This window comes from Stegastes partitus, unplaced genomic scaffold, assembly GCF_000690725.1.
Source record: "Stegastes partitus isolate 25-593 unplaced genomic scaffold, Stegastes_partitus-1.0.2 Scaffold1024, whole genome shotgun sequence".
Classification (NCBI taxonomy): domain Eukaryota; kingdom Metazoa; phylum Chordata; class Actinopteri; family Pomacentridae; genus Stegastes; species Stegastes partitus.
This window is the reverse complement of record NW_007578755.1, coordinates 242,464-268,798: the sequence shown is the minus strand read 5'-3', so window position 1 is coordinate 268,798 and position 26,335 is coordinate 242,464. Positions and strand designations below refer to the sequence as shown.

Genomic DNA, 26,335 nt, shown 5'->3' with positions numbered 1-26,335 from the left:
CCACATTAAAACAAATTCCAAACTGTTTTTTCAGCTTTTAAAAAATGATTTTCATTTTCTATGTGGATGCACTCTCCTAGAAAATTACCCCAATCTTTCTGGAATGATTCATTCTTTTCAAATCAAGTTATTTAAGTCATCTGGTGAAAACAAACCCTGTATTTATTCCTATACAACAATGTTCACAGTTGCTCTCAGTGTGTAAATGGTTTATTCTACCTCTCAGCGTAGCGCAGCGTGGACAGAGACTCCTCGTAGCAGATATCAGCAGGACTCAGAGTGGCAATCTTTAAAATTAGCATCAGAAATTAAGAATAACTTTGTCACCCAACTAATATTTCTGGGAAGGTTTTAACTTCGTCTAAAACTACACCACCAGTTACCATGACAGTGCGACTGTTGCCTCCCAGTGCAGACTGCAGCAGCTTGGTGAGGACCGAGTCTCTGTAAGGAATATGGACCACCTTCTTCCCCACGGCCACATCGGCGAGAGCGCTGCAGGAGACACGAGGAGATGAATGTGGAAAACACAGACAAACCAAACAAACAAAACTAAACAGCAGGCCGACCTGATGACGTTGCCCAGTGTGGTGAGGCTCAGGTTGATGGCTGTGCCCTCTTTCAGTCTGTCAGCTTCTGAGCCTGACGACCGCTGACGCTCACTGCCGGCCAAGTCCACCAGGTTGATGTTGGACTGCTTCGTGGTGCTCTCTTTAGAGAAGATCTGACAGGAAGGGACAGCAACATGAACAAAGAGATTGTCTGAATTTATTGGTTTTTGATCCAACAACTTGAGAACACCCTGTTAGACTTAGAGGATGTTATGTGAGACAAACTGAAATCAAAATGCATTCTCAGACATTTTCTGTGGATTTTCATTGTCTAGACAAACTCTAGTTGGACAAAAAGTGCAGACAGAGCCACCTACCTGTTTGAGCTGGAGGATGATGAGCATGTGTGAGCGACTGCTGTTGGCGTTCATGTGAGTGGCAGCAGTGGTTCTGGTTCTGGTCCCCTGCTCCATCAACTGCTCCACCTGCAGGAACAGTTTGAAAGTCGTGTTTTTATGCTTCCATAGGCAGCAGAAACACATCTGTATGAAGTTATCCTGTATTCAAGGATTCAAATGACTGCATGACTACAAATCTAGCAGGAGACTTTGGCCAGCACTTTCTTCACAGTTGGTTGAAATAAGTGAGTTTGTTGAAGACTCTGGACTCATAAATGCAAAATGTGAGTCACCCTCTCCTTTGAGACAGAAGCTGTCTGTAGCATTTCGTGGCCTCTTTTCTTTCCGTCTCCATACCTGTGGTGCACTCTCACAGGGGACCGTACGGAGACCCTCCACATAGAAGCCTCGCTGCTGCTCCTCTCTGACTCTGAGTCCACCTGGAGCACGAGACCCCCGAGACAGCAGATCCGCCACCTGCACAGAGAGCAGAGAGAACCCAGGAAGTAAGACAAGTATGATGTACACAGAAGGAAACATTATTACAAACATTTTGTGAGCAACATTTGGAACAAAAACAACCTACCTGTTCATTATAGATTTCCAACATGCTGAAAAAAACCTGTGGAGGCACAAAGATCATTTCCATCACCAACCATCTGAACAAAGCGGTCTCTTTATGCTGTGTCTTTGTTGTTTTTTTTTTTACCTGACATTGTCTGTTTTCCTGGTTCTCTCTGATGGCCTGAAACAGCCGCTCGCACAGTTTAGGAACCAGACCTTTGTTCGGCCCGTAGCCCACCATCGAGTAACTCTTCCCTGAGCCGGTCTGTCCGTAGGCCAGTAATGTGGCGTTGTAACCCTGCAGGATTCATCATCAGGACGGTCTGAGCGTGATGACGTAACATGACTATCATATTAAATATACAGTCACATGTACCTGCAGTGCATTCTCCAGTATTCCTTCTCCCAGGTCCTGGAACACACTGTCCTGGGGATGGATGATATCACAGTATAACCCAGAGGTTCTGATCCATTCATACGTGTTCTGTCTGAACAATCTACAATCTAGATTTGTTATCGTATCCAACAGGAATTCTACATTTTCCTTTTACAGCATGAGGTGTTTGGCTGTAATCAGTGTGAAAATGCTTTGCCTGTTCTAGCGGGTGGCCTGGGAGCTGACCTGGTCAGCGTATCGTCCTCCCAGCTCCTCGGGCACGTAGAGGCCGCTGTGGCCTCTGGTGAAGCCGCTGTGGGACCAGTAGGCGTAATCGAAGCAGAAGGACCGTCGGTTCTGGGAGTCACGAGGGTCCTGGATGGTGATGGAGCTCGACGCCATGGAGACGACACAGCGGCTGCCTGCGTCCCTCTCCCTCTGAGTGCAGCAAGACATGACAGAGGAACACAAGGCTGTGGGAGGACTGGAGTTTAACACTGAGAGTCTGAGGGTTCAGTGCAAAGAGTAATTACTGTAAAATCCACATCCAGTCTAAAAGAACAAGTCAAGGAGACAGTCTGTTCATAGTCATCTGTTTACGAGGGAAGGGTTCTCTGAACAGAATTTAAATCTGAGTAAATCGGAGTAGGATTTTATTACATCAGAACTAGTTTTGAGTGCACTGTGATCCCAGTCGAAGATGATTTAGAAACTTAAAGCCTCTGGTGCACTAAACAGGAAAACAGGACACCGCTTTGTTCAGCAAACTTTTGAAAAGAAAAGAAAAATAGAGCAAAACTAATAATATACACTGACAAATTCTGAATTTTTTTGGGAAATAACTTTTTTAGAAATTTAATTTCTTTGTTGAAAAATACACATCAGATATAACTTCTTACGATTTAGTTTAATTCTGCCCGTCCAAAGTACAGTTTTAGTTTTGAATAAGCTTTGCACTTTGGTGGGACTCAAAGTGAAAGAACGTTTTTTAAAAAAAGCCTTGCCTGTGGTTTTTTTTGAGTGTATACATACACCAGCTGATATAGTGTATATAAATGTACATGAAGTCAAACAATGTTGTGTTTAGAGTTTACATTTAGATCACTAAACCAGTGAGAGCTATGTGGCCCTAGACTCGAGGTAATATTTACTGCAGTGCAGATGACATTGATAATGACGTGATTATTACTAACAATGAATCTATTTTTATGTCAATTTCAACTTTTAAGCTATTAGGGTCTAAAAATGTATACAGTCTGTATTGTAGAGATGGGTGACAAATTAAAGGAAAAACCACCATGAAAGTCTCATAAGGTGGTGAGCCACCCTCCATCACCAGAACGGCTTCAGTGCTCCTTGGAATTGATTCTTTAAGTCTCCAAGAGTCTCTGCTGGAGGGATGCAACACCATTTTTTCAAATGCTATTCCATTACTTGGTGTTTTGATGGTGGTGTTGAAGAGGACTGTATCAAGTCAGTCCAAAATAACGGGTGTTATTTTGAGATCTGGTGACTGTGAAGGTCTTTAAACCATCCAGTGACTCCGCATACTCTGAGGATACAAGTGTTTAATCACTCAGAAATACTTTGATAGTGATCCTTCCCTCTAAGGAGACCACGACAACAAAATGACAACATAACACTATGTCCTGGGCATCTATCTATCTATCTATCTATCTATCTATCTATCTATCTATCTATCTATCTATCTATCTATCTATCACATTGTAACACACGTACATTTGGAAAACAGAGAAGTTTCATAAAATAAGACGTGGACAACAGCTTTCAGAAGCAACATCTCGTATATTCTGTAAAACAGCAGCACACTGACCTTGTTGAACGGTCGCACTCTGACGGCCACTTTGACACAGTCCTTGCCGTGCATGTCTGAGGCTTTAGCCCTCATGCTGCTGCAGCAGGCAGGCAGCAGGCAGGCAGACTGAGTGATCTGCTCCCTCACACAGAGCAACGCAACGCTGTGTCGAGTTACACGTCGACATGGACACAATCAGGCCAGTACAACAGGGACGCTGGTGTACAACCGATGGGAAGTGAGGTCTGACTGGAAACGAAGGTGAATGATGGTCTAGTTTGCTTGTTGGAAGATGGATGCAACTTTAAACAGGTGTGTCCAAAGAGGAGTCTGTTGGAGACACCGTTACACACTAGAATTAAATACTGCTCTACAGAATGACTAATTCACTAGAAGTAAGAATCATTTAATAAGTGAGGAAATAGGGTGCTTGTAATTTGCTTCTTTCATCCCCTCGTCTTTGTTGGGAAAGTGGAGCCTGGTTTCACTTTCACCTTGTCTGCACCCATAAATTATGGAAGACCGAGTGCTTGGAGTCATATTTATACTGGACGTTTACATTTCTATCAACATTTCAGTGAGTCTCTCTGAAATCAAACCACTAAAGTGCTGCTGTTAACTAGAAGTAGAAAACACTGCATGTCTGGTATCTGAGGCTCAGACAGGATAAGGTCTGAGCTCTTTGTGAAGAATAATTAGAGGCTTGTAGGTCTGCTCGACTGCAGACGTTTCATCCGCCAACACTCACCACGCCGACACATGCACTTATTGAGACAATCACTCAACGCAAGAAGTATTCAAGCTTTGCCATATTTATCAAAGAGCAGTCATCAAAAATAAGACATTCTACATACATTCATCAGAAAATAACCTTTGTGTCAGATGGTGGTTGCCATAAATTTAATTAAACAAGCCTATTAACACGTCCCGAATCAGGTTTAACACAACCGCTGTGCAAGTTCTTTTTCTTTCACAATATACAACATTTTCATGACATACAGCAACAGTCCAAATCTGCTAATAACAGTGTTGTCTTTCACACAAGCCTCCCCCCCTCCTCCCCAAAGTCAAGTTTAATTTTAAGACTATGGCATAGGCAGTCTGATTAGATGATCCAATGTATCCGAGAGACACTTAAAAAGTCAAAATCAACATTACTCTTTAGGATTTATTTATTAACTTTATTTGGAACATAGCAAAAGACTATATACAAATTTAGCAGTAGAAATATATCTCCACTGGATTGGTTTGCTTTTCTTCTTAAATAGAAAAAACAGCAGGCCTTGAAATTTTAAAAGTAAACAACAACACAAAAAAAAAACAAAAAAACAAAAAACCCAAAATTAAAATAAAAGGAGAATGTAAATAAAAACCTCTTGATCAGAGGCGAGTTCAGTTTCGTCTCTCTGGTTTTTATTAACGGACGTTTCTACAAACCTCACTTTGATTTCCCTTGTGCCATTCTGTGCCCCAGAGAGCCAGGCCGAGGAACGTCGCAAAGAAATGTCCAACACAAAATGGCCACAGATACGATATCAAGTGAAATCATGTTAGTACGAGAGGGATATGTAAACTCCAAAAATATAGTCCTCTTTCTCACACTGCTACCCACCAGTGCGTTATGTCCCAAAAATATACTTCTCTGCCTTCGCTGCTTCTATTTTATTTTCCTACAGGGGAGTCAATATACAAACCGCAGCGCTGTGAGGCATTTAAGGAAACAGAACCATCGTGAGATTAGGCATACGTTTATATTTGACAGCTCGTGACTGAGTCGGTTCGGATCTTCAGGTGGCTGTCTTGAGGTTCACTGGTTAACACCTCCGCCTCCTTACAGTTTCTTCCTCCGGGTGACGGGCTTTGTGAAAACCGTGTCCATTACGCGTTTGCGGCGAAGGTTCCTGCTGGTGGTCGGCACCTCTCTGTCCTTAGTCCTCCTCTGTGGTCGAGGCAGCGGATCAGCCGGGCTGGGCAGAGGCGAGAGCAGGTCTGCCTCTGCTATGGGGAGCGGCTCCGGAACAGGTTTTGATCTGAAGAGAAAAAGAAAAAAGAAAAGATGATCATGGGTGCATGAGTTAATTGTAAAGACACCAACGTCATGCAAAATAAATCTTTTGGTGAATACTAAAACCTTAATTCATGTTAAAAAAAATGTGTAGCCATGTTTAAAACTCAGCAGTTCTAGTGTAGGAAGCATTTGTCTTACTTGGCTGCTCGTGTTTTTCTGGTTTTAACGCCGACGGCCGCTTTCTCCACTTCAACATGATCTTCTTCTGAAGCAATTTCATCCTGGAGAAATAAAACGGTGACGTTAAAGACAAAAAATCTTCTTTAAAGGATCCTCTATCATTTCTCCCTCCAAGTCAACAGGATAAATGAATAATAAAAAAAAACAAATGCACTGAAGAAAGCAGAATATTTAGATTGTGATTCTTTAAGACTCACTGACGGATTATAACGTTCTAAAAATGTTTCTGATTGAGGATTCGTTTCCTTTTAAAAATCAGCTTTGTGTACAGTTAGTAATGAAACTCAAATTTATGAGATTACATGTGTGAAGTTCTGACCGTCAGACTAAATATGTTCAGGGTAAAAACACAAGCCTCCACCACATTAGACGTGGGAGCCTTGCTCTTACCGGAGGAGCAACATCTTTGACTCTTCTTCTGCTGCTGCGAGTTACAGGTGCTGCAGGTTCTTCACTGGGGGCCGGAGACACTTCTCTACGGGCTGACACACACACACACACACACACACAGACAGACAACACAGGGTTAAACATAGCCTGGATAGATGGCTGGATGGTTCACTCTGAGCCAATCGATACTAGACTCACCTCTTGTTCTTCGTCGTGAGGGAGAGTAGATGAATGAATGCTCGCCTGGACTAGACTCATCGTCTCCAGGTTCAGGGACCAGGTCTTTCTCAGGAGGCAGAGACTGAGCCTCCTCTGCCGATGCCCTGGTGCTTCTCTTGCTGGTTCTCAACGTCTTTGTAACAGCTTCTCCACCTATATTAAAGAGGTTGCACTTTATTTAATGCATAAATCTAAAAGTCAATCTGCACATTACAGTTAAATCAACACAATAAAGAGTTTATATTTTATCTCTCAGTATGATTCTGGTCTCCTTCTGATCTGCTTCCTGGATTCTGACGTGGAATTAAAGCACAGACTTCACCGATTATAACAATCTTTCACTCACTCCCCCACAGTGTTACTTCAGGTTGACTATGGCTCTGTACATACCCTCCTGCTTCTGCTCCTCATCCTTCAGTCTTTTGATGAGGGCGTCTGCGACGGGGGTTTCGGAATCCACCTCCAACGGTGAGTCCAGCAGTGGAAGATCTTCCTCAGGGTGGTCCCAAAGTTTGCTTCTAGTTGGGCGACGGGAGTTGGTCTGACGAGCATTTCTGCTAAGTTCAGGCTCGAGTAGATCTTCGCCTTCTTTTCTGTTTTCAGTAAGTGTCTCTCCTCTGCTCTTCCTTACGCTCTGAGGAAGTGACACAGGAACCAGTTTGACCTGGGAGTGTTAAATGTCATTAATGAACGGTGGATGGTTCAGGGTTTCGACATGCACTATGAAACAATGTATAGGGCATGCATGAAAATAAGGAATGAAAATAAAAAGTAAAGGTAAAAACAAATCATTTTATGGAATGTTATGTCTTATCATCATCAAGTGCCAACATCAGATGATGGTGAACAAGAGAATCTATGAACCTTTTCAATCTTGGTGGTAAAGAAACTGAAGGTTCTGTTATCTACAGCAACTGTTATCCAATCTGATGTCAGCATTTTTAAACAAAGAAAACTTTAAAATCCTTACTTGTGGATATATATTTAGGTTAATCCGGTTGGACAGTCGAGTTGTCCTGCCAGGGCTGGAAAGTTGCTTCTTCTCCTGCAGCTGAGCTGGCAGGACCTCTGATGGTGCCGTCTTTGTCTTTCTGGGACTGCGTTTCACAGGGGAGGTGAAGACCTCGTTCTCCTCTTCTTTCAAGATCTCAAGCTGTGTTGTCACCACCTCACTGCTACTCAGTATCCTTCGGCTGGACCTTCTCGGGGTGTTGACTTGAGTGGTCCTGCGTTTGGACGGGGTGGGAGTCTTGGAGGTTGTTTGTCGACCAATATTTTTATCCGAGACCTCCTCCTCTTGGTCTTCCTCCTCTTTGATTTCATCCTCTGCAGACGCCTCCTCGGCCCCCCTTCGGGTCCTCTGGCTGGTCCTTGTTGCTGCTCCCCTCTGGGAGCGTCTGGCTGGAGAAGAGGCCTTGGAAGTTGATGCGACTGACGTATCATTGTCCATGGCCTCCACCTCTTCAGCCTCATCTGTAGGAGGGTCCGGCTGAGAATTGCGCGTACTTCTTCGAGGTGTGCTGGCGTGGACTTTGGTTTCTTTGACCAGTTTACCTTTTCTAAGCGTACGACTGGGCGATGCAGGGAGCAGAGTGCTTGTTTCCTTTACATCTACATCCTCCTCTGGCTCCTCTGCTTCCTCTGGTAGGGGAGAGATAAACGTAACTGTCCTCCTCCCTCTTGTTGTCCTCTGCGTTGGGGTGGAAGGAGCCTTCTTCCTCTGGGAGGTGGGGGTCTCTGGTACAGGTTGTTCTTCTGGCTGGCTATTTGAGCTCAAATCCTGCTTCACTGGAGTGTCTTTATCTTTCTTATATCTCCTTGGTCTTACCCTTACCTTGTGTTCTTCCTCTGTCTCAGTTTCTTCGCTGCTTTCTTCCTTTTCTGCCTCTTCAGCTGGTTGGAGGTCCTCCAGCTGCTCCTCCACAGCAGGCTCCGGCTCTGCGACGGGGGAAATATCTGTGTCTATATTAACAGGGCCGTTCTCCTCCGGCTCCTCCGGCTCCTCCAGCTCCTCCTTCTCCTCCTTCTGCTGCTGCTGCGGTTGCTGCGGCTGCTCTTTCTCCTCTTTCCCCTCCGGCTCCTCCGGCTCCTCCGGCTGCTCAGCAGGTGTTGGTTTGTCCTCCTCTATCATGTCCTCATCAGCAGGTTGAGTATTTGCCACAGAGTCTTTTTCATCCACCGCCATTGGGAGTTCTTCCTCTGCAGTTGTTTCAGAGACTGAAAAAGCAGCAGATTCATGATCCTCAGCTAACAGCACCAACTCTGCATCCTTCTGCTCCTCAGCATCATCTCCGTCCTGCTTTGCTGCAGTGTAATCAGTCTGTAGGTCAGTTTTGAGTTTCACAAGTTCTGATTCCTGTGGTTCATCAATATAATTTCCATCCAAGCTGTCCACCTCTTTGCCATTGTCTTCTTGTGGGGCTTCTTCAGACTGGAGATCATCCTGGTCATCTGTGCCCAAAAGAATAATCTCAGGTTTGACCAAAAACTCGTCAACAGCATCCACCACTGGAGAGTGAGCAGAAGGGTCAGAGGATGGCAGATCATTCTCAACGGGTAGCGAGCCTGCGTCTCTATCGCTGTCCTCGTCCATATGTAGCATCAGAGAGAAGTGAGGTTCAGACTGCGGGTCATCGGTCTCTACGGTTTGCTGGAGCTCAGGAAGATCCAGCTCAGCGCTATCGACCAGACCGTGTTGTCCCTCGACAAGCTCCAGGGGTACCAGGAGGGTGGTAGAAGGCTTGAGCTCCATGTATGATGATCCTTGCTCTACAGCTTCATCTGGATCCATCCCTCCGTCATCCGCCCCGAGCCTCACCATCACCACCTCACCCTCGATGTCCTCCTCTACCATCTGTAAAGACACAAACACACACAATGTGCATTTGTTTTGCAAAATGTTAGTCATTTAAACTATAAAATATTGATGGCGTAATAACGTAATGGTCTTGTTTGTCTTGTTTATTCAATTTACAAAACAATATGGAAAAAAAAGAGAGAGAAAATGAGCATCGTACAGAAGTTGGAACAAAGAACGCTTAAAATTTGTATTTGATTGTTGACTTAAATCTGTGTTTGTTTAAATTATTACAATAGTCTGTCATTCACTTCCATTAATCTAGTAATTATTGAAGGGACTAATTGCTCCAGGTCTACATTTGTTACCTTCATGTCTGCACCGGGTGTGATCAGAGAGAACTCAGCAGCCTCCTGCTCTGACAGCGTTGGCAGGAAGTGTGTGTGTTCCTCCTGCATGAAAACTGAACTGGGCTGGAGGGGCGGCAACCTCCCGTTACCCTGGACCTCCTCAATGATCTCCACCTCACTACCAGAGTCCTCTTCTTCTTCCTCCTCATCCTCTTCTTCTTCTTCCTCCTCCTCTTCTTCATCCTCCTCCTCCTCATCATCATCCTCCTCCTCCTCCTCTTCCTCAGATGCAGGGCTAGAAAGCTCTTCACTATCGTTGACACTCACAACAGCTACAAGAAACAAAGCACAAACAGAAAAGTGAGAAAATTCATGTGAGTGAAATAGTGCCGTAGCATTAATAGCACCACTGTTAACGTCCATGTGTGTAGAATCTTCCTCACAGTGGGAGTCGGTGCCAGTTGGCTCGGAGGACGTCACAGACGCTGTAGATTTTTGGGTGGTGAGCACCGGGGGAGCTTCAGCAGCAGCCGGCTCCTTTTCTTCAGCCTCATCTAATGACTCACTGAGAGAAAGTGAGAATGAAAGCTATTTTTAACTTGTCAGTTTACAGTGAGCTACACAACATCTTTACCGCTGAAACAGCTCATATTTGTAGCACTACAATGTATTGGTGACTCACTGATAAATGAAGCCTATTACCATCAAACCATCAAGATAATTTCCACACCTTAAAAGCATTCATGTTTAAGAACCATAAGTCCTGGGTAAACTATGGCCATACCTCGGAAACTAAACCAACAACAACTAAATCCCTGTCCACAAAGTGAAGGTAAACTCTGTCCTAAAAAAGGGTTCTGGGTTTTCGGAAATGTTCCTGTGGTCATTTTGTTGATTTGTTGTTTCAACTATGAGACAATAAACAACATATCTGGTGTGTTTAGTGCTACAATTCAACTGATCTCTATTATTTTCTACACTTGAGAGATGTGGGCAAACATGAATTTTAAAGAATGCACATTTAGCAATGTGGTGCTACAGCAAAGACTTTGTTTTGTTTTTCGCAAACAGTGAATAGCACATACCTGTTGATGGAAGTCTGGATCTGTGATGCATTGTGGATTGCAGAACGGGTAAGTGGAGGAGACGAATCGGTACCAAACAGGTGTCGCTGAACGAACTCTGTCAGATCTGATGGATAATGCAAAACACCGTATGGTCATAACGGTCATAACCAGGATCAGTACCATGTCAGTGTCCACTAACATGCATTCAAATGTGTTATTCCAAGTAACACAAATCAGGAAACAAAAGTACTTTAGATAATACAGAAGAGCGAAGATCCTTGCACGAAATAAAGTTGTCATATTCTGTCTGATAAAAATAATGTCTAAAGCTTCACTAGTGAGCATTCTAGTTTTTTGTAGCTCTAACTCACTTGGTTTTACCATCTCCTCACAGCATTGTGTACAAATTTAATCACCTCAGTCATTTAATATGAGGTCGTTCTATGTTGTAAAAATGAGAGGACAAACCTGTCGACTGCTCCACATCCTCTGCTGGTTCATTTCCAGTTTCAGTAGCTCCAGATGGTTCAGTTTGCTCAGTCAACTCTGGGAATTCACTGGGCTCTGTTTGGATATCCTGTGCTTCAGTTTTCACAGGAAGATCCTGAGATTCCACTTCAGCACCAGAGTCGGAGCTCTCAGTCACCTGGTTACCGACTAGCAGCAAACAAAATGAGCCAAGGGATGTTTTAGAGAGGTGTGGCGAAACACAAATCATTTCCAACAGCTTTTATTCCTGAAATAAAGCTACAGAGCAAAGCACATGCCGTTGTATTTTGGTGCTGAGTGGCTCTGGTGTGAAGAAAGCCCCCGTGTATAAAAAACTGTAGAGAAATAAATAGCGCTAAATTCTCAAAATGAATTACCTTGATCGTGAGCAGAAGTCTCCTCTTGGTCAAGAGTTGCAACATCATCTTGTTTGCTATCTGACTCAATGTCCTCTTCATCCTCCTGTGGAGACTGAACTTCCTCGTCCTCATTTCTAGACGCCTGTTCAAGACCTGTCTCCATTACATCTTCATACGTCTCCTCGTCCACCTCCTCCTCTCCGTCCTCCACCTCCTCTTCTTCCTTCTCAGTGTCCTCGGGTGTGATGAGGGTTTGCTCAGTGATTAGTTTATCCTCTTCAGTCTCTTGAACGTCTACTGTCTCTATCTCATAAATCTTCTTTGTAGCTCCATCCTCTCCTTGCTGGTCCTGTGACACAGGGGCATCGTAGTATTCCAGAGTGGTGTCTGTTGACCGAACAGATACCTGACTGGTGTCAAAGCTCAGACTAAGTCGTGCTTGCGTTGCCTCTGACGGTTTTGTTTCTACAGCGACTTCATGGATGGAAGATGATTCGCTCTCAGAGTTTCTCAGCTGCGGTGAGGGAACACCACCTTCTGGAGGTAAGAACTTTACATGAGGTTGTTCTCCTTCCTCGTCTCCATCTTCTTCCTCCTCAGCAGGCTGTGAGGACCAGGATTTACGTGTAGCCTTGGACAGTAGGCTGCCTCTGGTCAGCAGGCTAATCTCACTGTCTGCTGCCATCTACAGAGGAAAAAAGGTCCAAAGAGAAAATCAAACTCACCAACTTAAGAAAATGATGAGAAAGAGGAAAGTGCCTTTGTGTAGTTTATTGCACCTTTGTGCATAAAATGTAATATAATAACAGTGGTACTCCTAAAAGAACCAAAGAATCAAACAGTAACTCCATGTCTGTTAAGATACCAGGTTATAAACCAACTAATTAGCTTCAACTTCATAAAAATGTGATACTGAAAGAGACGGATTGTTTTGTTTGTGTTGGTTACAGAGAGCCAACACACTTCCCTTCCTTGTGCTCTGTCTTACCCCATTAGTCCATCGGATGCCCTTCTCCGTTTCAGGGGATTCTGCCTCTTCGATGAAGGTGATCCGGCTCTCTTTGCTGCGGAGTGGAGGGGTGATGGAGCGTCCTGGAGAAGCTGAAGGCGTGGCAACGGGTGTCGGCCTCAGGCTGCTGCGCAGGATGGACTGGGGAGTGAAGGCTGAGAACACAGGGCCAGAAGCAGCCAAAGCCCGAGCTCGCTGAAGGGAACAAGCACACCACAAGTATAAATAACAAAATACTACAGTATGTTTACTACAATGAATTCTACATTTGCATTCCCACCTTGACAACCTGTGGTGTTTGCAGCAAACTGAGTTCAGGTGCTTTGCTGATGCTCTTTGGAGAAACCCAGGAGCTGGGAGGTCTGGCAGGGCTGAGAAGAGGCTGAGGGGTCTGACAGGAGGGATGAACCACCAAGTCCATGAGCCTGGGGCACAGAGAGCAGGTGGAGTGAATATAAAGCACACACACAACTTTAAGATGCTGTTTTAATAAAGCTTAATATTTTGCATAACATTCAAGTTCATATGTGTGTATATATAGATAAGTGTTTAAATAAGTGTAATAATACTGTAACAATATTTACATGCTTGATTTTGAAAGTCAAATATTTCATTAATCATACCTCTGAATATTGTACTACTGTTTGTTGCTGTGTGGTTTCTCAAAACATACTTTCGCTGTATGCTTCACATTCACTGGAGCTCTTGTGACTCTACCTTGACTTTCGTTTGGAGGTCATGCTGATAGGAGTTCCTAGGAAGGGCTCAGGAAGGGCCAGAGAGGAAGGCCTGGGGCTGAGACTCTGAGCATCAGCTGTCCTGGGACTGCAGGAGACAAATGGGAAGAAAATTGGGGGAAAAATTAAAGGGCAGTACTATAAGTTGCTAACCTTGAGATGCAAGTATTTCCTGCTCACCTCTTGGATGGGGAGGACTGAGGTGTAGCGCCTTTGCCTAACCACACCTCCTCAATCTTGGTCAGGACATTGTTGATAAATCCAGCCCTGGACATCACCTTGTCATTAGCAGAACGCTTGGTGATAGTGGACAGCGGCTGCGGGCGAGAAACTGGAGCAGAGTGTGCAAAGATGTTGGTTATATTTGACAAACGTATTTAAGTTGTGGTTATTCTTTAAATGTTTTTGATACGTCGCTGTGAAAACATTTTTCCACTGAAGCGACGTGTTACAGAGATGTAGTGAAATCTGTGCGCCTCCTTACCTTCTCTGTGGACTGTGTAGGAATGTTGGTAGGGCTTGGCTCTCTCCATTGCCAGTTTCCTCTGAACTCTGGGCAAAACTTTGCCATACTGATCCAGTATGGAATTCCTGGTGTTGGATCGTTCTTTAAGCTTCGGGTCTCGCTCATTCTAGGAACAAAGCACCAAGAGATTGGAGAAGATAGCCCCGTGGATGTTGTGATTCACAGCTTCAATGCCAAAACTTCTGAATACTGTCATCCTAAATACCACATATACCAAAATAATTATGTTGTTTTGTTTTCTTTGGCATAATTGTGTTTGTCAAACATACCACCAAGTTCATTTTGAGGCTGTGGTTGAGCTGCAGGGCGGGAATGTAGTTGGCCTGCTGCAGGTAATGAACCATCAGTAGTTCTCTGTTCTGGAGACCCCCAGTACCCTGGAGAAACTTCTCCAAGCATTCCTGAAACACAAAACCAAGAACTATGGGTTTAAGCTTCGACTTAATATTCCAAAGATCTGAAAAAGAATTAATGTACAGCAGAATAAAAAATTACACAAGGTAAGGCAAATAAAATGGGATAAAATATTGAAAGAAAAACTATTTCATTGGCAATCTAACCATGCTTTCACATCAATCTCTCTACCTGTTCATTGAGGCCAAGAGGCAGTTTGAGCAGCTCCTTGATGAGGCCCAGCTCCTGGCAGCTCTCATACATGAATCCCAGCAGCTCACCCATGTTGAGACGATTAGAGTGCTGCCGTAATAAGCACCACGCTTCGATCAGACACCTGGAAGTTGAGCACATGTCGGGTTAATAAAAGCACAAGTTGCTAGTGATCTTTCACAAACAGTCCTCAGCTGTTGAACTTACCTGTTGTGCAGCAGTACAGACAGGCAAAGCTTAGCCTGGGACGTGGATGAAATCGGGGGCTTGGTAACGTGAAAGTATCGTAGCGCCACCGACTGCTGGCCCTGACACATCAGAGCCTGCAGGACGCGCTCATGCTGCCACTCGAAGTGACACTGAGACGCAGCTGGATGCAAGAGCAGCTCAAAGGAACTCTGGTGAGGACAAAGAAGATGACAATTGTTGAAAAACTTACATAAGGATAGTATTATCAATAGGCTATATGACATAAACAGTGTTTTCACCATAGGGACAATATGACACAAAGCATTTGTAAGCGTTTTTGCCTAAACGTTTTCTAAATGATTTGTACTTATTAAATGTGCCAAAGGTTCGTTTTGAATTTGGGAAGCACTGTTTTAAGTATTCTGCACCTGCTGCCTAGAACTCACTGCAGCACACGTTGAATCTAAAGGAACTTATCACCCTCGGATCTTTTAAAAACCCTATGAGAGATTTTGTATCAACTACATCTCGCACTTGTTGTTTCAGTGTAAATTCTTTATCTCGTTGCTTATATCTAGCATGTATTTTCGTAATGTTGTTACGTGTTGTTTGTTTTTAATTGTTGTAACTGTAATGTTTCTCAGGCTGCTGTCTTGGCGAGGCTTCCCTTAAAAACGGGGTCACTGTATCTCAACGGGACCGACCTGGTTAAGTAAATAAAAATAAACACTAAAGTCACTGTCAGTACAGACTGATACATTTGACTGATTGTCTATCTGATCTATGAGATGGTTAAATAATGGATGTGTAATAAGTAATCACCTGATGGTCGTGATGGTCCAGGAGCCAGAGGCCTTGCACTAGTTTGACCAGACCGATTGGGATGGCGAAAGCTGTGGGGAAAGATTCCACTGACGCTCCATCCTTATTGGGGAAGGAGTACATGACATCCAACAGCAGGTAAATAACCTGGAACAGTGGGTCAAGGATCATACAAGGCTGAAATGAATCTATGTCTGGGATGTTTAAGATTCTCTGTCATGTTAGGAACATCACATTTATTATCACTGAGGATCAAAGACTGTAAAATAACTGATCAAACATTTAAAAAGTAAAAGTAATTAATGTAATATTACAACTGAAGCTGTATAGTTTTGCAAATGGGTAGTGTGGGTTGAAGGATACAATTGCATGTTTGGCAGCTTCGTCAATGTTGTCCAGTAGATAGATGTCGAGCAAAGCCTGCAGATCAAGAATACGTAATTAATATCCAGTAATTCAAAATGATAAAAGTAAATTAAGTATCATGTACAGTACACTGACTGGTAAAAAAAGAAATGAAATAAAAAAATAGGAACTCCTTACATGCAGTGTAGGTGGTGGGTATTGCCCTGTTCCGCCCTCATCTCTTTTCCACAGGTTGGTCAAGCGTTCGCCACACTGGCCAACCAAACCGTCAATCATCAGACAGTCTGCACACCACTTGCCCCTGAAAAGACAACACAAGTCTGTCAGCATGAGATCAGCTTGGACCATCATCAAAGAAAATCTGCAACGACTGGGAAATCTTGGATGATGATTCTAACATCTTATAGGCTCGACGGCTGAATTACTGAAGTAATGAAGGCATTGTTTGTGAAGATCGTGGTCCTATGCAGGGCTACATTTGGAATACATGTATCACTGAATAGCTTTCACTACTCACTTGGCCAGCCTGGTCAGCTCCTCTCTGCGTATAGTGTAATAGTTGCTGATGACTGAGTGAGTGTAGAAAGGCCTAGAAATCTGGAGAGCATCTTCATCTGGTGGAGAGGACAGTTAGAAAGACAGAGGGGGGAAAAAATGAATAACATGATAATGAAAAGTTTGGCAACTGTTAGCACACTGTATGCTCTGATGATTTTGCAAGTTTCAAAAAATAGAAATAGATTTGGACTGGAAACTGCAAAGTTCAATGCCTCACTGATCTAATTAAGCAGATGTTATCTACAAGACAATGGCAGAATCATGGCATTTAGGCTTTCATTTCTAGATTGAGGGATTTTACTCAAGTAGCAAATATTTTTGGGTTAGCTCACTATACACTGAGGGTTTGGGCTTTTTGCTATTTTAATTAAGGATTCCTTCTGATTAATATCAGATGGCATTTGTGCCAGCATCACATTACCTGATCCCTCAGGGAGTAGGCCGGTACGGCAGAACCACAGGACCACCTGAGCGTACTTGGAAATCAAACTGGACACCACGTTTTTGTTCATCAGTCCTACAAGACCTATATGACAAAAAACGAGAGCTTGTTAAGGAGAACAAAAGGAAGCTAAAAACATTTATTAGGATGCTGCATTACAACTCACAGTGTATCACACCATAAAGCTATGAGGCACGAGATATGTGTTTAATGACATCAACACTTAAGGGAGTTAAACACAGTGTTTATATGCTGACTAAATCAGTTTCAACGACATCACAGGAAAGTATACACCTGTACATGTGACTGCAGCTGTGTGGACAAGGCACCTTTTTGAGTGAGCTCCTGGGCTTCACTGAGCAAACAGTGGAAGATGGCACTGAGGTTACTGAGCAGTCTCTGACTGTGCTGTAGCAGCTGCATGGTCTGAGGGTCTGTGAAGTTGGATGAGCTGTCAAACAGCGGTGCACCTAAGAAACAAACACACACATCTTAAATATATATTTAGAGAAAAACTTGCAAATAACAGCATAGAAAGGAGGAATTTCACATGAGGAGATATTATCAGTTAAGTTGTGAATAATGTATGATTTTGACAAAGGGACAGGGCCTTAATAAGGTTTAAATATAATGTACTGTTAAAGGTCTGAGTTGTCATAAGCCTGAATGAGACCACATAACAAATTATACTTTAAACAACGTTAAGAATCTTTGAGTAAGACTAAACCTAAAAAATGAAAACGTAAAACTAAAGATCCGGTAAAGCAGTGAGCATGTGCATCTTAACATACAGATGCCATCCAGTTCCTCCTTGGTCTGGACTACTTTGTTCCATGCCCAGTCCAGTATGTAGCGCAGGTTTAGTGCAGATCCTGGTTGTTCTGTTGAAGAATAGAATTTGAAGAATTAAGGTTGACTGCAAGGCAGGCAGCTGTGGCAAAGCTTGGCACAGATTTAGTAGAACATACACATAATTATGATATGTATGTATGAAAGAAAAAAAATCCACACCAAGTATTTACTGGCAAGTCTGCAATGAGTTTGTGTGAGCAGATAAAAAACTGATGACTATTCGAGCATGACTCCTTACCTTCTGCTGTCCACTGCTTGATACAGCCAGTGATCAGTCCCAAAGAACTGGTCTCCAACGCTGTTGACAAGATGGCATCAAGCTGCTCCTCCTGACAGCCAACATAAAGTTACAAATTAGTACGAAAACTTCAGAATAAATAGTTTACCTAATCTTGTGCAAAAGTAAAGATTTTCTTTAATGTGTATTAAAAGAGGGACTACAAAAGCTTTGAGGATGGTGACTTTGTAGGTAGCTCTAAAGGACATTCGTATCCGCCAAGTGTGTGCATGTACCTGAGAGAGGCTGGATGCCTGGGTGTCAGCCAGACGAGATGAGAGGAGGCCGGACATAAGGCAATGAGAGTAACTAGTGGAGATGATGTCACTGGAACAAGGAGCAGCTTTCTTCAAAAAACTCAGAGTCTGGTTTTAATGAAAAAACGAAGAGTTGATTAGTGTAAAACAAGCTTACTTTACATTTTATTGTTACATGTTGAATGCCCGTCTAAATGGTAAATATTGCCTTAATAAGCATCACGTCATCTTATGTTTCTTTAAATGGATAGATACACAAGGAATAGACTACATCCTGACAAAAGAAACACCAAGTTACATTTTTCTTTGCCTGTTCATACAGTTACAGACCCACTTCTTCTAATCATGTAGATTAAATGCCAAAAATGAATGACGAGGTTAAACATTCGTGATAGAAACATTCACAGAAACTTGCCTCTTTCTGATACCCAGAACAGGTTAAATGTACAATTCCAGAGTTGAGCAAGCAGGTAGCATCTGAAATACCAAAGGGAGAAAAAAAACAGTAAATTAACCTCATTTGTGATACTGTATTTCCACCAGAAACCTGTCCCTACTTGCACAACGAATACAGCAATCCAGACACACTACAGAAACACACAGGAAGAAACAGACCTGCAAGATAATTCAGTCTTACATTGTTTATAGTCTCTCTGTATCAAACCTACCAAAGTTATATGTAGTGGGGTTGAAGTATTGTTCTGGTGGGGGGCAGGTGAAGGGCATGCCCCTGCTCAGGCTGCGCTCGTGCACCACCACATCTAGGAGGACATGGGGAGACACCATCTGCACCACTGGATCCAGAGACCAAACTGCCAGGTAAGGACAATTCTGCAAAGACTCGCCCGTTCTGACAAAAAGAGACGAACGCACAAAAATACAGTGAGTGAATGAAATCAAGCAGCCGTGACAATAATTTAGGACAGAACAGGAAACGATGAGCACTTCATTAACTGCATCACTATGAATTACAAAAAATACTAACACCATTATTTGAAAGGACCTGCTGTATATACAAACTGCTTTAAATGTTATTCTTTACTTTGCAAACTCATTCTGAACTGATGATACATGTTCAGTCAAAATACTGTGAAAATGCATTAAAGAAATTTGGTAATTTCTTAAAAATGCATCTAAATCAAGACACCTCCTAATGAGTTACTAGATCCATCTCCATTGTACCTTAATGAGTCTGGCATTTGTGCATGGTACCAACGGTTGATGTCAAAAACCCCAACGTAGGTAGACGGAGTTCCCTGACCGTACGCCTTGACTTGCCAGCTGAAGATGGACAGGCTGGTGTCTGGAGATGCAACTGGAAACGGGAAGAAGTGTGGAAAGATAGAGTGGATGATGAAAGGTGTGGGGAATAGTCGAAGAGATTGTGAAAAGAAAAGCATGTAAAACCACAGAGACAACACAGACGCAGTAATCTTCAAACTAGCTTCCAACATTTTGCCATCTGCACCAGGAAGTCAGAGGAGCAGCAGGCTAACCTTCATTCATGCTGTCATCCCTGTCAGGATGGTGTCTGAACTTCTCGATGGTCTGGCAACTCAGCAGGCGGGTATTTGTGGTCTGGGCCCTGAGAGGGAAAGCTGTGCCACATAAATCCTGACTGTAACGTTCCTCACAGTACTCGAGACCCTGTGTGAGAGTACGACAAAAAGGGGAAAGAAGGTAAATGCAATGTACATTTCTTGGGATTTGCACTGTGATAGCGTTGTCATTTGAAATTAGCAGAGCAAATACTGTTTGTTCTGTATGCACTACAGACCTCATAGAGGATCTTCCCAGAAGCTAGACACTTTCTTTCACTGAAGGCCAGCTGAAGCAGGTGGAGGCTGACTGTATCTCCCTCACTGTGTGGGAGTAAAAGGAGGGAGAGGAAAAATAAGAACTAGGAGAAGAAAAACAACAACACATGCACACTTTGCCTGGAAGCAGTACGTCTAAGCAGCACTTCAAAAATCAGATAGTATGAATGTTTGTATTTAAACTACAACCGAGTAACGGGCAGGACTTACAGGTCCTGAGAGGACTGGACAGCCCAGAGGTAGCAGCAGTTCCTGGGGTCGTTTTCTGGTTCCTGGAAGGTGAAGGCATGCACAGGCACCCTGCCTCCCTCTAACTGTGAGTGGTATCTAAAAACAAACAACCAAACAGAAATCCACAATGTACCCATTAATGCAGCTCGTACAACTACAATGTTGTATGTTGCTGTGGGTTATACATTTCAAGAGTCATATACATTCTGCTCACGTCCCCATCCATGTCACTGACTTTCAGATACTTTAATTCATGAAAAATGAAATGGATTTTTACAGTCTTGTCAGCAGTAACACATTCACCTTGGGGAATACACAGCAGTGATACGATGTGATTGTGTTTCCAAGGAAAGGCTGAAACCCACACATTTCACACAATATTAAAGTCAGAGGAAATACAATGACTCACTCCTTCTTCAGAGCCTTCATGTTCCACAGCTGTAAGTATCCATCGGAAAATCCCACTGCCAGCTGGTTGGTCCTGGAGATGTACTGCAGAGCTGTGGCCCCAACTCCAGTGGGTCCATTCAGCTGGAGACAAAGATGTCGGCCCTGTCTGGTGCTCACCTCCCTGAGCCTGGGGATCTCTGCAGGAGATTTGGTGACCACCTGCAGGTCTGCAAATGGAGAGTCAACATAAAAAGATAGATGGTTTTAGAAAAACAGAGCAACATAAATGCTTATTAATAACCTACAATGGATCTAGAGGTGCTACTATATTTCCACAAAGCTTGAAACAACATGGTGGGAAGAACAGGGGAAACATGGTAAAAAGCCCTCCTCACCTGAAGCCTCGAGTTCACTTTGGCTGCAGGACAGATCATCCAGACAGAGGTCCACAAGCAGAACATGACCAAGATCTGTTACTACGGCAGCGATGCCAAAGAACCAGCGCAAACTCTGGTGGAGGTGCTGTGTGGAGGTGCTGGCTCCACCATAGCTCACCAACGGCTCAATAGCTGTGATCTAGATGAGAAAAGGGGTTGATAGAAAAGAAAGACCAAAATGTTCAGGTTGAGACAACGCTGATGAAATTATTTGACACTTATTGCAGTTTGTAAAAAATTGGCCCAATCTGAAGTGTTTTACAAAGTTGAGTGTAATTTTAAAAATGTGACTCTGGTGTGTCAGATTAGCTTTTGCTTCAGCATAATTTTTAATTTCTCACTCTCCATTGGAATACCTCCTGACAAAAGAAATCTGCTAATGTGAATCGACCAAAAACTAGCCAGGAAGAGAAATGCCTGAAGGGAAAACGTACAGCTGACAGCTAGCTGACAACAAAAAGTGTTTGCAGGCTGTGATTTATGGAGGTGTTACTACGAGCAGACAGAGTGCCTAAAGGTGTGAATGAGCTTCAGTATATTTTTTATTCATTATATCATTTCACTATATCCTAATTTTCTATCAGATTAAAAAAAATCTAATATTGCTGTAAATGTCAGTTGTTTTTATAAATGTATAATTAGATCATTTGGATTCAAGGCACATATTTATCGTTCTGTATTGGACACCTCTAGCAGTGAAGAGCAGACGACACAAAACTCACCCTGCCTGGAATAACCACAGCTTTGACCACCCTTGACAATCCCAAGTCGTACAGACACAGCACGCTGCCCTCTGTTTCTTCTAAGCCAACCAGCAATCCAGACCTAGTAAAAATGAGCCAGGAGAGGAGTTAACATTTGGTTTCTTCTCAGCACTGTCATTATTATATATTCATCAAACAAAATGTATAAAATGTCTTTCACTTATCACGCACTGCATGTTCAAACAGCTGTTGATATGTCATTGTAATCAGTAGATTTAAAAAAAAAAAACAAAGCTATACAGTGCCTACGATGAGACAGTGGACCAAAGCACTGACCGTTTTAGCCAGCTGAAGTCTCTGGCAGCAAGAACACTGGGTGGATGCTCCCCACCGCCGTTGAAGCAGTACGCAGACAGCCGTTCTCCTGTCACTGCATGGACAACCTCCAGATGGGGTCCACAGGCGAGCCAGGCCAAGCCGCCGCGACCTTCGTATGCAGACAAAGAAAATAAAAAAGGTGGGTCTTGATCTACAGTTCAGCTGAGTCAGGTTGTTTGGAAATCACACAGCTCATGAGCCAACAAAAGACCCCTCAGCAAGTCACACAACTCGAGCTGAAACGTTCCATCGTAATGACACAAGGAGTGATTTTAAAAATTTAAAACCTGTATTTTATTCAGTTGTGTTGCATTTTGTGATAAAGTGATTTTCTTATCTCCTTGTTGATTGGCAAGAGCTGGAGCACAGCAAGTGAGATGCACAGTTCACTGAAACATTTTTGGAAGTTTCAATGGAAAAACACAATTTAGTAAATCACAAATTAAAGGGTTAAAACAAAATCTGGCTAAACACAGCAGACCATGTAAAACAAACTATGTAAGTGTAAATGTGTACATGAGTCCGGTCCAAAGTTGTTGAGCATTGCTGTCATAATCACTGTTTTACTTGCCGTGTGAACTCCTCTGTTACCATTTGCTCCTCTGTTTATGACTCATTCATCGTTATGTCTAATTGAAAGAACATGTTTAATTTCTTTTCTAAGTAGGAAAACCATTAAATACTCTGGAGTAAAGTTTTCCAGCAGCACTGGCTGGAATGCTATTTGCTGCATAAGATCCTAAATTTACTAAATAATCCGTACATAAAAAAGAAAAGCCAGACTAAAGGGGAAAAAAGGAAATATGATGGTCAACAGATTTAGTAGCATGTGTCATTTCAGTAATTCTTAAACATCTTAAGATGCTAATTTTTCCCTTGTTTTCCAAAATTAACTAAATAAAAAAAGAAAATTAATTAATAGTAAAGTGTTTATTTTGAAGGAAACTGGCAACATGATCTAAATCTTGCATTTGTCATTACAAGACAGAACAGTGAGAAAGAAATGATCAATAGAATGATGGATCCGGCGACATGCTTACCAACAGTGAACCTCCCATGAAGGACCGAGTCCAGAGTGATCTCATCCTCCCCCAGAGCATCGATGGTCACGCCAGAGAAAGGCAGCAGGCTGCTGGTGACTTGGGCAGTCAGGTCATGCATTGTTCACTGTGTAAAAACATACAAACAAAAACAACACAGAAAACATGTTTATTTACTCTTCACTAGTATGCCCTGCAAAATACTGTAAAATTACTACTATAGTTATGATCAAAAATATATTTTTTTTTGACCAATAACATTCTGTCTGACACTTGTTCACGAATGAAACATCAACACGTCAAATTAAAACGATACAGTGGCAGTCTGTGAAAGACTCATTCTGTTCCTACAACTTTAGGATTTATCTACTCTGCCCGGTTTCGGAGTACAAAAGAGGTCTTTCTTTCAGAGCACAGCTGTACCCCCAGTTGTCAGGAAACATGCTGTCAGCAACCTTGCTGGCAACTGGGGCTGAAACTGAGTTTGAATTCTAATCAACAAACATGACGCGCTGCTGCATGTGTGTTAGCAGATGTGTGTTCTTCTGACGGTGAGTTCTGATATGAATGAATGAAAAATACTTTATTTATCCCAGAAGGGAAATTCAATATGGTGCTGCAGTAAAACAGCATTACAATCATTAATCAGACAATCCCCTAAACTGGCCTTGATTATTGATTATTATTCTCTTCAGAAGAACTGATACCACCAACAGACAACAGCAGGTGGATACACACATTTAACAATATTTCAGTTTTTTTATATATCTTTGGAGAAAGAGTACAGAAGCTTAAAGGTTTTCATTTACAGTTTAGGAAATTCCTGATTGTCAAGTTCACCTCAGTAATATTGTTAAAACCTTTTTATACAGATTTGCTAATACAAGTATGCACATGTTTATGCAATTCCACGACCTTGACACAGCACCAGTGTTCCAACGAGATAGTATTATCTATAGATGTATGGTGTACATAGCAGGGCTGTGAGGAACGTTTGGACCCACTACTGCCCTCTGCGACCACCAAGGAAAACACAGCAGATTCAAGTGAACTCCCGCGCAACAAATCTGTCACTGCGCAGCCACATGCCATGACATGAGCTGGAATATGGACACATATGACAATCGCAAACAAAACAAGACTAATCCACGCAATTAAAAGCGTTTCAACACAGACTACTGAAGGAGGCAAATACGTTACAGCAGGAAGTCGACCGATTAAAAGAGTGCCTCTAATTGTACCAAATACAACACCCAGCGCTCACGTGTCAACAACTGCAAAGTTTGTAACGTCTCTACACATTTTAAACTTTCACAACTTCTTAGATGCCATTAATGACACCATAACCCATGGCGGAACGTAGGAGACAAAACATTATATGTATTTAAACGGAAAATAAGCGGCTAATGCTATCTGGTTCGTTAGCGTCTGCAGAGCAAAGATTAGCTTCTTAAGCTGCCCTTGTCAACGTTGAGCTAACCTGGCACAATGTAAACAAACTATCGATGGCTTTTTGGTACAGTGTAATGCATAGCAGTGCTAAACACGGAACACAGCGCCAACAAATAAAAAATATACCAACGTTATTTAGAACTGGACAATGACTAGTAGCTTTCTTACACTTTTCGCTCAGCTACATTAGCAGGCTACCCAGTTAGCTTGCAAGGTCACGTCGGGTTACAGTTTATTCGATTTCCCCGTTAAAGTTAAGCTAGCTAGCCTAACGTTAGCTAAATGTATACGGGGGTATTTGGGTCATAGCGGTTAACAAGTATTTCAAATTAGATTGTTAAATTCGTGACATAACAAACAGAGTGCAAAGCTGAGTAACATTTTACCTTTAAATTATTTTAATAACTAGGTAAAAGCAAAGTGCGGGTGGCTAGCTAGACTAGCCCGGGCTACACCGCTACTTTCGCTAACGCAGCTAACTTGGAGCATAGTCTGCCGTAGGTACCCAACTAACATTACGTTTGTTTATTTCAAGCTGGCAACCCTAAGTAACATTTTATCAGTCGTAACATCGTAGTACCATCTTTAGGTCGTCAGCCACGACTCTTGTCTTTTCTTGAATGTTAGAATTTAGCTTGACAAATGCAATTTGGTGATCTAGCTAGAACAGTTCAAACGTTACGCCAGGCGACCCACAATTAGCTTGTAGCTTCTGACAACGCCACAGCGCAGTCAATCCCCCTCGGGTACAAATAACGCTCTTACTGTAAATCTTCTTGGGGATTTATCCAGCATACGCGAATTTAGTGAGCTGGGTTAGCCCCGTTAGCTCTCTCTCCCTCTCCTTGTTGCGCTGGAAAACGTGATGCAATGTGCCGCTAGCTGCTACCAACGTTACACTACCTGTCCGAGGATGTCGACGGCTTTATCAGAGCCACGATTGTTGTGTTTTTCTTGACGAGTCTCCCGATTACTTCCTTCCTCTGTCATAATCCGCTCCTTGTTAAAGTACTACTCATACGGATAGCCCTCTGGTAGCTTCAACTGATTGACAAGCGCGAAAGGCTCCTCTGACTTCAGGCTTCCACAACGCGCAGCGCCATTTCCACAGTGTGAAAGTGCTCCATGCTGCTCTTCTTCGCCCTCATTGGTTCTGGCGGCGCACATACGGCCGAGGACCGCTACTGCCCCCCTGCGGACGGGCGGAGTCTCTGCTACAACATTACAATTATTATTCAGCTGTAAACGTGTGTCACACCTGCTTCTGTCCATGCTATTTATTAGCTCTGTGACCCAAATCTATGCAAAACACAGGAGAGGCTCAGATTGCAGTCTGATGATCTGGAGTACCATCATCAACACTGTTGCACAACTAGCTAGTGTAGTGGACTTTATTTAGGTAATCACATCATATCCTATGTCTCTTACCTACAAGGCCTACAACATCAGTGGTTTGCAATCCAGATCTGTGAGAAGACAGTCAAAAATCTTTGAATAAAAAAGCATTCTTACTGAAACTGTTTCTGATCCGTTTGTGCAACAGCTGTGAATCTCCACTAGACATACACATTTAAAAATAGCAGCATCTTGCATCTAGTCTGTACTTCCTGAGTCTGAAATC

The 26,335-nt window shown here is 42.9% G+C and overlaps 1 protein-coding gene across 4 annotated transcripts; it reads right to left on the bottom strand.

The window, feature by feature from the left end:
• Positions 1–4,499: 4,499 nt before the first annotated feature.
• On the bottom strand, positions 4,500–25,799 carry ahctf1 (AT hook containing transcription factor 1). Of its 4 annotated transcripts, none has more exons than XM_008295143.1 (41): positions 25,618–25,799; positions 23,263–23,389; positions 22,181–22,331; positions 21,863–21,965; positions 21,099–21,279; positions 20,723–20,930; positions 20,293–20,409; positions 20,043–20,127; positions 19,762–19,912; positions 19,448–19,580; positions 18,934–19,115; positions 18,681–18,742; positions 18,245–18,373; positions 17,970–18,060; positions 17,671–17,760; positions 17,209–17,349; positions 16,859–16,963; positions 16,397–16,493; positions 16,057–16,180; positions 15,877–15,933; positions 15,514–15,660; positions 14,710–14,900; positions 14,482–14,626; positions 14,166–14,297; positions 13,855–14,002; positions 13,551–13,701; positions 13,351–13,458; positions 12,914–13,058; positions 12,613–12,828; positions 11,643–12,309; positions 11,245–11,433; positions 10,795–10,900; positions 10,153–10,274; positions 9,728–10,041; positions 8,634–9,416; positions 7,533–8,564; positions 6,953–7,226; positions 6,542–6,715; positions 6,344–6,435; positions 5,912–5,994; positions 4,500–5,735 (listed from the first exon to the last, which is right to left on the bottom strand). In XM_008295143.1, exons 2-41 carry the CDS (start codon positions 23,381–23,383, stop codon positions 5,537–5,539), a joined length of 7,746 nt encoding a protein of 2,581 aa, XP_008293365.1. In that variant the 5' UTR covers positions 23,384–23,389; positions 25,618–25,799; the 3' UTR covers positions 4,500–5,536. The 4 variants fall into 4 exon arrangements, with proteins under 4 accessions (XP_008293365.1, XP_008293364.1, XP_008293362.1 ...); XM_008295142.1 differs by having other exon boundaries at positions 7,533–8,576; positions 8,637–9,416; XM_008295140.1 differs by having other exon boundaries at positions 7,533–9,416.
• Positions 25,800–26,335: the final 536 nt, after the last annotated feature.

Excerpts from the sequence above, each read along its gene's own strand:
- ahctf1 (XM_008295140.1), bottom strand. The coding sequence starts at position 23,383 with ATGCATGACCTGACTGCCCAAGTCACCAGCAGCCTGCTGCCTTTCTCT. Across the intron at positions 18,743-18,933 it reads CCCCACTACATATAACTTTG|ATGCTACCTGCTTGCTCAAC; the intron begins GTAGGTTTGATA and ends TTGGTATTTCAG. Across the intron at positions 18,061-18,244 it reads AGGCATCCAGCCTCTCTCAG|GAGGAGCAGCTTGATGCCAT; the intron begins GTACATGCACAC and ends GTTGGCTGTCAG.